The 13,616-nt window shown below is 39.2% G+C and overlaps 1 protein-coding gene across 2 annotated transcripts in view; it reads right to left on the reverse strand.

Annotated features, from left to right (window-relative positions):
- Positions 1–285: 285 nt before the first annotated feature.
- KDM3B (lysine demethylase 3B) overlaps positions 286–13,616 on the reverse strand; it is a 64,301-nt gene continuing 50,970 nt past the window's right edge. The window contains exons 17-24 of one of the 2 annotated variants that reach the window (XM_074604490.1): positions 12,234–12,405; positions 9,042–9,132; positions 8,826–8,956; positions 5,463–5,582; positions 4,820–4,959; positions 4,319–4,495; positions 3,620–3,754; positions 286–1,639 (exon numbers count right to left, since the gene is read on the reverse strand). In XM_074604490.1, the coding sequence (XP_074460591.1) occupies positions 1,559–1,639; positions 3,620–3,754; positions 4,319–4,495; positions 4,820–4,959; positions 5,463–5,582; positions 8,826–8,956; positions 9,042–9,132; positions 12,234–12,405 (1,047 nt within the window). In that variant the 3' untranslated portion in view covers positions 286–1,558. The remainder of the gene's footprint in view (positions 1,640–3,619; positions 3,755–4,318; positions 4,496–4,819; positions 4,960–5,462; positions 5,583–8,825; positions 8,957–9,041; positions 9,133–12,233; positions 12,406–13,616) is intronic. The other variant, XR_012589548.1, reaches the window with a different exon arrangement.

Here is a 13,616-nt window from a genome sequence, read left to right on the forward strand (position 1 = left end):
CTGAACCCAGCCTGTTCAGAGGATGGTGAGATGTGGGGAGCACAGTAGAAGAGATGTTGTTTATGACAAGACGGATCCTCTACCCAAACTATCTCTGAGAACCAAGAATCTGCAGGTAGCTCAGTATGCTCCCAGCACGTACTCAGGACACCAGGCATAAAACACCCAAACCTTCTGGTCAGACACAGGGCAAGAAATCAAGAGGTGGCCTAAACTACCAGAGGGAGAAGCTGAGACAAACTCGAAGCAGGGAGATCAGTGTACAAATCTGAAAGAAACTGCCCAGGCTGTTACAGTAAATGACTTTTATTTTTAAAAAAATGAAATAACCGTGAACATATTAACAGGCCTGCAGGTGGCACTACAGTACAGCTGGATATAAGGTAGATACATTTCCCCATGTACCCGGACAATGAAAACCATTGCATCAATGCTGACATTAGTAAATTCTGAATACAGTTCTATCAAGCAGGAACATTTTACTTAAAATAGTTCTGGACAAAGTTGACACTGAAAGTTAACTTTTCCTTCACTTTGGAAAGGATAGATGTTTTCAGCTAGCACTGGTATTGGGTGAACTATTGCCTGCGGTCACCAGTGCAGGGAGAGATGTACAACATCTCCACATGAGAACAGAGTTTATACTCCTTTTTATTTCTCCTTCTGAGGAAGCAGGGTGGCGTAGGGTGAGGGGGGGAGATGGGCGAGGAATATGGGCAAGGGAGGTGGGGTGTCAATTTCTATTCACTCTCCTTTGGCTGTTTTTGTGCTATTTTGGACTGCTTTCTAAAAATCTCTTCTTGATTTTATTGAAAGGAAGACTAAATGTAATGCGCCTTTCCTTGAAAATCCAGGAACAGTTGTGGTACTTCAAAAATACTAAAAATATCTACTTTCATGAAATATTAACTGTTTCACTACAAACCTAGTTTTTCACTAAATACACAATTCTCCTATTTCTGGAGTCTCCTGGGGAAAAAAAGTGGGTTCTCCCTTTATTTCTGCGACTCTACAGTGTATAGAGAAACGGCTACAAGAAGGGGAGTGCAGAGAATAGCTTTATTCTTTTCCTTGGCCTGTATCTCGCATGGGAAGTTCGCTTAAATTTCTGCAGTTGGGCTACTGTTGGTCACACTCCTTCAGCAGCTATCAACTAAGTCTGCAGCAGGACAACCCACCTCCAGCACATTCCTTCTAACTTCGTGGAGACTAACTAGGCATGAGGAAAAAAAACACATCCACACTCTTTATACCATTTCTAATCATAATATGCAGGAACACCAAGTGGTTTCCATGTTCTTCCAATTTGCAAAAGGCCACAGGAAAGGGACATGGCACCTTTCGTTAGAATCTGGAATTCGGCGTGTAACAGTGCGACCTTCCACTAGACCTTCAGTGTTGAGGCAGCGTAGAAAACAGTGGCTGAAGAGTGTGTGTAATACTGACCACACCAGCTCTTAGTGAGAAGCCTCCGCTCCTGCAGAGGCAGTCATGTGCAGTCCCTGTATATGCTGTGAGCAAGAGGCTGACTTCACAGGGCAGTTGGAATTAGCAATTCCTACGATCTGGCTAGTTTGGATTCATGAGCTTTCAGTGTGCCAACAGCATCTTTCACTGCATGGTAGATAATGTTCTTCACCTGTAACAGGAAAAAAAAAATAAATAAACTTCTACAGACTAACAAGGACAGCCTTAGATACCTATGCAATCAATTTTGACAGATGAATTCCTAATAGCTGGCAAGTATACACAAAATATATACTATTGCTGCTTCAGGATATCAACAGCACAAATTTTATCTGTCACGGTTACACGACAAATATTTTAAGACACCAGCATTGATTTATTAACTCATTTTCTGGTAACCCAACAACATATATTTACTCATGTTATTTTAAGATAAAGTCTCTTTTGTGAGAGGCAAGAGGAAGTACACTATGAAGTCCCTGTGATGTGAGCCACTTACACATTCACATGAATCAAACCCAAAAGGAGCAAGAAAATCATATGGTTTAACTCTATGTAAATTAAGATAATGCAACAAATCATCATCCTGTTGTCTTTGTATGGAGGTTAGAAATTCTTATAACTTGTGCATCTTCCAGAAAGGTGAGCAAGATCAGAGATGAAAAATCCACTAGTACTTACTCACAGCAGTCTGTTCCACACTTAGCTATTTAACAAAGCTCTATCTTGTTGCAGATTTTTCTGATCTGAATTATTTGTATTCAGTTTCTAGGTACTGAATGGAACAGTTTCACCTCTACGTGAGTAGCTTAATTGCACTTGCTCAACTAACTGCCAAACACCATCATTTTTTCCTGATGTACATGTGATCTCAGTCTTTTGTGTAACTTATGTGTGACAGTTAGTCTCTGTGTATTTTTTTAATATATGTAGAGACAAATGTTTCTATAAATACTATAAAAATTACATGAAAAATTACAAAGAAAACCACTAAAGTTTGGCTGCAAGGTACAAATACAGCCAGTAATCCTTTCCACAGGAGCACTGAGTTCCACTTTGCTAGCAGTTACTTTTTTCTTCCTTTTTTTTTTTTAATAATAAGCATTATTCATTTACAACCTATTTATTTACAGAAACACTTCCACATCTGTATCAGTACAGCTGAAGAGGTACAGTGTTAGAAGCTGGATCCCCACAATGAGAGCTGATCCTACTTCTTTAAAGTCATGTGCAAATCCATATAGAAATTTATAGCAACTTTTCACTGAATTGTTTAAGAGACCTAACATGGTAAGTTCTGACATTCTTGGGTGACATACTGAAGAATGGCTGTATGCTGAGTACTCACTTTTGCAAGAACAATCATTGTGTGGATCTCCACCCTCCTTCCTTTTACATGGATGAGATTACCAATACACAAAAAATGCTGGCAACAAGATTTAACTAGATACTAACTTTTCAGAAGCGTACATAGGTGAAATCAAAAAAGGTCTCCTACAGTACTCTCTCTGTAGAACTTACTGTCTTATACATAATGTACTACTTCAGTGCATAGTATGTTCTGTGTATAATTATTAGTTTAAGCAGTCACACTTCTTCAAACCAAAACACATTTAATTTTCCTGTTTGAGACTAATTTAGAATCGTAGAATTGTTTAGGTTGGAAAAAATCATCAAGTCCAACCGTAAACCTAACACTGCCAAGTCCACCGCTGAACCATATCCCGGATTTAAATAAGCACTTTCAGAGCAGTTTTCCTTTAAGCAATAAAGAAAAAAATACAAGCGTCCTTGGTCAAATAAACATCTCTTCAAAACAAAGCACTGCTTTCTCCTTTTTAATATTTTTTTTTTTCTGCTATGCTTCACTGTCATTCAGGATTCGGCCATTTAAAAACTTAATACTGACACATGCACTAGTCCATTAGTGGGAAAGTTCTCTGGAAATTCAAAAGTTTATTACTAATTTTTGTTTACGTAATACTGCAGACATAGGTGCATTCATTATTTTTTAAATACTTATCAAATAAGAACCTCCGAAGTTGGAGAAAGTTGTTACTTTTTCTTAAATCATTGGCCACATGTTTCTAGTGCTGAACAAAGCTGGCAAAGCACAGGATATATTTAGTGGCTACTGTCATAAAATGCTTACCTGCAGTTTGTCCTCATGGTTTGTATGAGTGTTAGACAGATGCCTGAACTCCTGGGTCAGACGGAAGCAGTGCTTCACATGTTCTGGCGATACAAAATCTTCTGCCACTTTAATGCAGCTGTACAAATTATGGACCTAAAAAACCCCCACATCAAACAATAAATACATCAAGATCGAATGAACCATACAAAACCAAAAAAAGAACCCCAAAAACCCATGCCACCACATATGTTGGGTTCTTCCACATTTACTGTACAGAAATAGGAACTTAAGCCTGTTTGATCTCACACAGAATTGTGTCCAACACTAAAACCAGAACAAAATGTGTGGTATCTCACGTTCCCTATTCTCCCACATACATTAGTGTTCCCTAAAGAAAGTTCTCTACTGTTCTCCACACTTTTTTGGAATTCTGTTCCCTTGGCTGAAGTTTTACTACACAGAAGTGTTTTCTCACCATTCCCCCTATTTTTTTTTTCTTAATTCCACCACAGTACTGTACATGTCATTCAGGTATTTATGTATTTTTTACTAATATAATGACTATGATCCAATTCAAATAGTTTCTGTAAGAACTGCATACATAGAAAAAAGAATCTAAGTCAGCAATATTAACTAAGAGTTATTCTGAAATCGCAGTTCTGTTGTGCCTCAAATTCAATTCTATTTGTTAATCCAGCCTAGAGTTGCCATACTTACCTGATGGGGAGCACCTGCAGGAATGAACACAGCGTCTCCAAGAAACTGCACTATTGCCCAGCCTTGTACACCATACTCATCATAGAGTCGCTTACGTAAGGTCTGGTCCAAGTACCAACTTTGGTCATGAATGGGGTCATGATCTGGGGGATTTTCTTGGCCTTGCTCTTCTCCAACCTAGGGCCAAGAGATAGGGTCGGGGTGAAGCCATGATACAGCACCTTGATATTGCTGGCTCACAGACACACAAACATAAACTATTTCAAGGTAGGACATTACTTTCATTAAGCTCATTTAGGTCTTAACTAGTGACATGTGCATTACTATGAAGATTCTGGACCAGGCTGAAAAATCTGGGAACATAATAACTATTAATGTCCTCAAAGACAGCATCGGAATACCTATGCAGCTGATGTTGGTAGCAATTCGTATCATTCAGCTGCTGTAAGCAAGCTAGCCAAAGAATTCTGTAGGCTCAAGCCTCCTTTGTAACCAACATACCTTCCGGAGAAGTTCCCGTATCTTTTCAGCATCCTTAGCAGCATAGATGTGCCACAATGCTCCTGGTTTCTCTCTTCCTTCATGGATTCGCTGCTTTGTTACATCGTCAGCATCTCCCTCATCAATTGTTTTCAGAACCTCTGAAAGGGGAATGCACATAAAAGTGATACGATTACAAAGCTTCTGATTTTTGACACATAAAAGAAGGAGAAGCATTTTGAATCGCTAAATCCAGTCACATTGCTACTGCAACTGCTGCATCACACAGTACCCTTTCTACACACGTCAAGCTTCACCTTAACAAAATTCAGGAAGTGTGTCAACCGAGAGCTAATGACAAAGCTCAGTCATGAACTCAAACTGAACTAACTACAATTATTCAAATACAAGGAGAAGAAAGAGTAACTTATCACCTTTTCTCCTCCTTTCTTCAGGGAGGTATCTAATTTCTAGCAAAACTCTGTTGCTTCCACAGTTGGGAACCAATGAAGCATTACTGCACTTCTAAATATGTGTTGCAGATGTCGCAAACTGCCTTGTATGTTTGGGTTACGACAAGCTTAAACAATAAAAGGTACAGTCTTCTTTCTCACACACACAATTGATTTTTAATGGACAGAAAACAGCCTTCCTCAAACATTACCATCATCATGGGTCCCTTCCCCAATGGGAATCCCAACGTACACCATGACATTAACAGCATCAGATACATCCAAGTGCAGGTTTGTGGTGCCAACTCGTCTGTCTTCTGCAGTAATTAAGCCTATAATAGAGTGTAAAATAAAATCAAATTCTATTTAAGCTCTTTTAGAAATAACCTGCCTGAAAAATCTTTCTAGAATGCTAGATTTACACAGCAATGAGAGCAGAAACCAATGTCAAAGGGCAGCTGAAGTAGCTATTTTCATGTCATGTGTGGCATAAGTAAAAAACTTACTGATAACAAAACAAGCATTTTAAAACCAAAGCCTGAACACGTAGTTTACAATTTTGTCTCTCTGAGGGTCATTTATACAGTCATAGTACGGAACTTAGCTTTCATAGTACAAGTTAGTAGTCATTCTTTGGCACTGTTTTCCTTTGCTTGGAAGTACAAGAGAAACCCCGACTGCTGTAAGTGGCTTCAGCATCATGCCGCGTGCAGCAAGTCACTGGACTGTTACACGCATAACCCTCCAGCAGTTCATTATTTTCACATACTCAGCTGTAAAATTCATATGATCAGTTGAATTCACAGCAGTTACTGTCCAACTCATCATTAACAACGGAGTTACAACTGAGTAAGGAAAAACACCTGCAGACTCTCAATTGCTTATACCTTTGTACATTGGATGATCTTACCCCTCTCAAGTGGCTATGAGTAATGGAGAAAGATTTCAAACGTTTGCTGCTTAATTCTTTCACTTTCTCACATAACACATTCTTCTCTCTTCCTCTGACCCTTCAATAGCTCTCTCTCTCTCTCTACTTTTGCTTTACCATCTCCTCTAGCAAGTAACATGGGGAAAAAAGATTAAAATATTAAAAAAAATCTTTGTATCACCAAACACTAACATAAGTATGACCACAAGACTACTGGTTATATTTTAGGATCACCATCATATTTATCTCTTTTCTATTTAAAATACAAGCTTCTGGGGACAGGAACCCAACTCACTGCACAGTACCTGTCGTTAACAGACCCAGAACAGGAGCTAATTTAGACAGTTTGTAACATGAACTTTAAGAAAGCACAACTGAAATACAAACTTGGATAAACATAATATATAGGTTCAAAAAACAAATTCACAAAAGATTGGTTAATTACTGCCCTCAAGTAAGGGACCTCCACTTTAAAACTGTGCTTTGCCAGATGCAGCAGGATATAATTTAACAACCGTCATTCTTTTTTAATTATTTGCTAGTGGTCTAAGTCACACCGAATATGCTGCGAAACACAAATACAACATCAACGGCAAGTCTTATGTTAAACAGTTCAGGTATTTATATATAAAAATTGGTCAATATTTAAGGGTCCTTTACACACAAAACCTGTTGAAAGGAATGAGATTTCTTCCCAGTTAACTTCTGCAAACAGTCTTTTTATTTAGGTAACGGAATATCACATTAAGAATCAAGCCTCAGTCACAATTTTTCATTCTTAATGCTTTAAAATGCTAAGCACGTAAAAGACTTTACCTTGCTATTGAGAACTCTTTGCCACCACACACTCAGAAAACAAAGCCATATATTTACAAACAAAATACATTTAACAGCTAGAAAAGTTACTCTTCCGCACGACAGACAGAATTACTGTTTTTATATCCAGGTTCGCTCTTTAATTTGTCTGTAAAGCAGCTAAGAGCAAAAAGATACAAAACTCTTTTTGAAGACAGACCAACCTGCATTTTTTTCTTGAAACTTTTAACTTGAAAGTAAACAAAGTGTAATACTTTCTCTCTTTAGATCAAGACCTATACATCTAAGAAGGATCAAATAACAGAGGGTTACATTCTATGCTAAAAAAATACCATCAACACTCCCTCCACAAACTCTAGTACAAAGGAAAATAAAACTTTGACATTTAAGATAAATTCAACAAAATCAATCCATTCCTTCCATTGCTACCAGCCAGCAATACACAAAGACAAGTTCGCCATCACCGATTACCTTGCTTCTTGCTGCACTCATACGTGTATTGCTTGATTACATCATAAGCTCTTTGGTGTACAGCCTTCTTCACTCAACTTACGTGTCAAGTAATACATAAACCAGAACACTGAACACCATTAAATACTGAATAAGCTCAATTCGCCTAAGTTCACAACCCCCCCCCTTTTTTTTTTTTAACTCTTATTTGTGATATCGTACTGCTAAAAACCCTAAAATAACCCCACAAACACTTTCTCAGAACTGCAATATGTTGGTTCATGACTTAAGTCTAATCCACTGAGCTAAAACATTTAAAAAAAAAACAGAGACAAAACAATGAAAAATCTTTCATGTCCTCATGCGAGTAGTTACTGTAGGGGTCTCTATAATTGGAATGCAAAACCTTAAAACCCCCGCACGCCCATCTCATCAACATTCAAAGAGAACTACCGAAGTGACATTAGGGTAAGTTTGCTTCCACATACTTGCTTTGCAAAATGGCTGCAACTTTTTCCTTATCAGTATCACTTGACATTTTTCAGTATATACAAAGAGCAACTACTTTAATTGTTATTTATCTTACTCTAAAATTGCAGAAGTATGTACTTCCAAATCAACTGGTTATTTAAAACTATCCTGGAGCTTTAACAATCATTTGTTTTAAATTAAAAGTCTCCAAAACCTGCTTTTAGCCATGACCTCAAAGTCAGTACATTCAGGAACTGAAATCGTGCAAGTTGATAGGACATGCGTTATTTGTTCATATATCCCCGCCGCTCTGCTATATTGACAATCATTTGAAATTTCATGCTTCATGGCCCCGTGCAGGGTATGTGTTCAGACAAAGGCTTCCTCCATTTCTGTGCTATTTACCTACTACATAATTACAGTCTTAAGGGAACAAAACTATCCAATTCAGGTAGCTGAACATGGTGACGGTTTTGTCTTGCATGTTGTCTGTGGTCTGTGTTGTTAGTCAAGGATGAAGACAATTACAGCTCTAGTTGGAAACATGAACGCACAGATGGAAGCACCCAGAAGCTGGCTAATTTTCCTCTCAAATGCATCAACTGGTCTCAAAAAATAGTAACTTCTCCATGAACCCTGTATGGCTATTATGGTTACTATTTGTATTAAATAATACTTTTTGCAAACTTAACTTACCATACGTACATCTCTTGGAAACCACAAGGCAAAAAGGGCACATCTGACAGAGAAAGGACTAGCATAGAAACAGATCGCAGGACCAATTAAAAAAAATGATAGCGTGCTCTAGGATAAACACTGAGTTCTGATTAATGCCACTGCCTTGCATATGGCCTAGGTATAATAAAGAGTTGCAAAAATGAACATCTGCAAAACTATTCCCACATACCATAGGCATTGTACATTTTGGGACCCAAGTCAGGACGGACAAAGTAGCTTGGCAGCCTAGAAGCCAAATTCAGTCTGCCATCCCTCTTGGTATATTCAGGAAGAGGAAGATTTTCCATTAAGTCCTCAAACCTAGAGAGCAAAAAGAACAAAGGCATGTTTTCCTCCTGTAGTGCCTACAGCAATCCTGTAGGCATTGATACTGAGGTTTACTGACCTTGTAGGCATCATATCTCTAAAGTCCTCCCCTGGAGGCCAATCCTTTAACTTTAGTACCATTGGCTGACCATCATCTGACCTGAGCCGTTCTGCAAGAGACAAATTAAGATTTCTTTATGTAATATCTTTTTACCACAGCCCATTACCTTATTTAAGCTGGAAGTCTTTTGTAGCAAGATCTCTTACATTGCGCAGTAAAAAGGATACTGATTTTAGTTTAGGCTTCCAAGCCTTATCATAGTATGACCAAACAACGCTTTAACAATTAGATATAGATATCATTACCTACAGCAGAAGTCTGACAGATTTTGCACAGCTGCCAAGTTTTAGAATAGTTTGTATTCAACTTTGAAAATAAGCCTTTCCAAAGCATTCTGCCTTACTACTTTTACTAAAGTCTAGAGGAGTTTTGTCTTTCATTTCAAGAGTGGTGCTTCTATAAAATTAAAGTTATTGGTTCATGCTCTGAAATCAACCCTAACTTCAGTATAAAGCAAGAAACCATGGCATACCACACTGAAAAAAGCTAAAAGGTTACTGAGGAAGACAGCCTTTAGTTTTTTAAATTCCTCTTTGCTGAAGGCACTCAAATTAGCTGGGTGCTGAATTCAAACGTTTGTTCCCCACTTCAAGAGTTGTACGCGAGTCCTGAGTGGTAACAGAGAAAGCTGGTAGCACAGAAAGACATTATGTACACAACAGTGGATGTACAATATGACAGCACTGACCACATCAACTGCTGTTTTGCCTCAGATGTTTCAACGGCTGAGAGACTCTATCTGGAGGGGTACGTGCAGCAGCTTAGACAACTCAGCGTTAACATTTAGAGAGAAACAAAGTTCACTCTTCTACCAGACTCTTCACAACTCTACATGAAGCCACCAGTTGGAAAACAGGGTGTGCTGCAGTCTGACACCCTCACATCCCCTTTTCCTCAGAAAGTAACACCCTTCACCACTTCCTACCTTACATTGTTAGCCAAACAAAAAGCAACCGACCTTACCCAGACCCAGCAGAGCTGCTGACAGCACCAGAAGAGAAAGCGTATCTAAAACTAGGACTTGGAGACCTGTGAACCACATCTGTGTTATATATCAACAGGCTACAGAAGACAGCCTTAGTTCGCAATATAAAAATTATTTTATTGACATTAAAAGGAATTAAGAACTGCAGCTATGTAAACCAAACTAACTGATTTTAAGAAAACATATTTTGATGAGCTACGGATTTTAGAGAGGCAAGTGAAATGAAAAGCTCAAGGACTTGAATTTAAAGATGTTTCAGAACTTCCCTTATCAAGATTTTGAACTCATCAAGGATCTTTGTTCCAAACAAGGAGAAGAAACTTGTAGGAAGGCTGTTCACAAAGGATAGAGTGAAGAGCTACCTGGAGAAAAACACACGGATCTGACAAATTACACGAAACTGGACAAAACCCAGAAAACATCTGATCAGCAAAGAAATGCAGGTCTAAGAAGGATCAAAACAAAAAGTTAGATCTGCCAAAAGTCCACTTAGAAATCAAAGATATTAAAAGTCAACAGCTCAAGTTAAAATTAACGAAAATAAAGTATCATACGGAATAATTATGGGATTATCTCAATAACACCTCCAAATCAGTGGCTGTTCTACATCTCTTCAGTAAATGCATGGGTGGGGTGCGTGTGTGTGAACCAGCCACATATTTGAGGAATCTAAAATTCATGTAATGCAGAGAAGTCAGAGTCATTATATCATTTGCAGTTTTCGTATAAATTAGTGTGTGAAATCTCTGGACTAGTAGCAAACAATACTCTTCTGAACTGGGGATTGCACATGGCTGAAAAGCAGTAAATAAAATGTATTTAAAAGAAACTAGCAGAAGTGATCAGATTTTCCAACCCAGATCACTAACATGTCTCATACAACGTATGGTAAAGGCATTGTCTAAAAGAAAGTCAGCAGCCGATTTTGCTGAAAGAAGCATATCCGCCTGGAGACAAACTACACGTAACATTTCTCAAAGATAACTTGACCCATAGACATTTACTATTTTCATGAATGACCCTAGCACAAAAGTGAAGAGTTTGTGAAGTTTACCATTTACCGTTATACACAGGAAGACCACACTGTTATATCCTTCTAGGCTATTTATTTCTGAATAGCAACAGAAATAGTATGAAATTTAACAGTACAAAATACAAGACCCTGTACCTGGAATCATATAAAAACAAGTCAAAAGTTGGGAGCTCTTTGATTAGAAAATGACTAGGGAAGGGAATATTCTTGGTCTACAAATCTATCATTTTGTTTGCTGTTGAACAAACATTCCACTAAGTCATCCAATAGTTCACCATTTCTGCTATGTGCACAAAGCAATAAATACAGAAAACATTTTTATATACAACGCTAAGAATCAGCAGCATTGCAATGAACCATTACACCTCTAACATCTGTAAATATAAGAACACTCTGATCTAGGTATATCCAATCTAAAAAAGAGCACTCTGCTTTTAAGAAGCTCTTGAATCTGACCAGTTGTACCACCAGGAATTTTAACTGGTTAGCTTCCACACCCACGCTTGACAGAAGGTGTTCCCAAAGAAGAACTCAAGCAGTAAGTAATGTGTTACCGTATGAGGTACGCATACAGCATTGCTATTCATAATACACATAAACTTGTGTTTGTACTTGCAGGTGATCTACTATAATGATGATTTGCCATGTTAAGTTTACTTAGTTGATTTATTCAACCAAGTCTGAGTTTTGGCATCAAAAGCCTCAGTCTGTTTTAGCTCTGCAGGTTCCCTTTAGTTTTACAATAAATCTTGAGGTTGGACAGAGAGTAAGGGTAGTCAGTTTACTTACTGTCTTAATAACGGTAAATGATGATTAATTTCAGTGAGGAAAGTTAAAAAAAAAAAAAGTAGTTTCCCACAAAATGGATCATCTTTTGACACACGAAACTACCACACCAACAAGCTGTAGTACAGATGAAATTTTCTTGGGCAGCCCTGCTTTAATCTTCACCAGTAAAGTATTTTCTAGGGTGCGCTACATCTAAGGAGCAATGGCTTCTTTGCATGAGACTGGCAGCTATTTGGATATTTTTTTTAATTATTATTTTTTGAGAAAATAGGTGGAAAAGGAGGAGTTGAAGGTAGCAAGACAAACTGCTCAATTAAACTAGTCAGCCATAGATATTACTTACTAGATATTATCTCAAAGCCATCCCAGAAGTCACGCACTTTCACGTCTGAAATTATGGCACAGTTCCTGCAGTTCACCAAATCTACATCTTGATCTCCAAATTCCAGGCTGAAAGCTTCTGGTTTCCAAAGCTCTGACTTCAACTTCTTATGGACACCAGATACCAGCACGGGCTGAGAATACAAAGATGAATGCTTACTCCACCATAACCAAATTTCTTACACATGCAGCCAAACTTTCTTAAGAGCTGAGACTCCTGGCTACCACCATACAAAAAATACCACAAATCTATTTTCACCCATGTCTGATTTTTGTGCATCAAACAAATAACCAGAGTCAAAACAAACTTCAGTTCCAGTCCACGTGCAGTTGCCTTAGAAGCAGTATTGTATTATTAGACTTACTAAGGCAAGTGTACTAGGTCTACATGGCAAGGTGCTGGCAGCAGGGGTGGGCTCTGTGAGATGAGGCTGGGAGCTGCCCCGTGCTAGACACAGATGGTTCCACCTGGCTCCAAGAGATGCATCGCTGGCCAAAGCTGAGCCCATAATTGACATGGTGGCACTTCTGCGATAAGAAAGTGTAAAAAATGCTCCACCGCTGCCGGAGGGGTTAGACAGGGGAGAGGGAAATGTGAGGAACAACTCTGCAGGCACCAAGGTCAGTGAAGAAGGAGGGGTAGGAGGTGCTCCAGAAACTCCCTTGCAGCCCATGGAAGATACCATGGTGAAGGAGGTTGCCCTCCTGCAGCCTGTGGAGCACCATCGTGGAGCAGATATCCCTACTGCAGCTGGTGGAGGACCCCACACTGCAGCAGAGGGAGATGCCCTGAAGGAAGCTGCAGCCCATGGAGAGCCCACGTTGGAACTGCGGCTCGTGCAAAGAAGCCCATGCGGGAGCAAGATTTCTGGCAGAAACTGTGGCCTGTTGGGGACCCACACTGGAGCAGTCTATTCCTGAAGGACTGCAGCCTCTGGAGAGGGCCCGTGCTGGAGCAGTTCATGAAGGATGGTATCCTGCGGGAAGGACTCCACACTGGAGCAGGGGGGAAGTGTGAGGAGGAAGGAGCAGCAGAGATGAAGTGTTACGAACTGACCACAACCCCCATTATTCTCCATCCCCCCTGTGCTGGGCTGGGGGGCAAGGAGGTAGAAGAGTCAGTGATGAAGAAGTAAAGTTGAGCCTTTAGGAAGAAGGAGGTGTGGGCAGAGGTAAGGTTATTTTAGCTTTGTTTTTGTTCCCCACCATCCTACTCCATTTTTAATTGGCAATAAATTAAATTACTTTTTCATAAGTTCAATCTGTTTTGTCCGTGACAGCAATCGCTAAGTGACCTCCCTGTCTTTATCCTGACCCACCAACTTTTCCACCTTATTTCCTCCCC

Source organism: Larus michahellis, chromosome 11, assembly GCF_964199755.1.
Source record: "Larus michahellis chromosome 11, bLarMic1.1, whole genome shotgun sequence".
Taxonomy (NCBI): Eukaryota; Metazoa; Chordata; class Aves; order Charadriiformes; family Laridae; genus Larus; species Larus michahellis.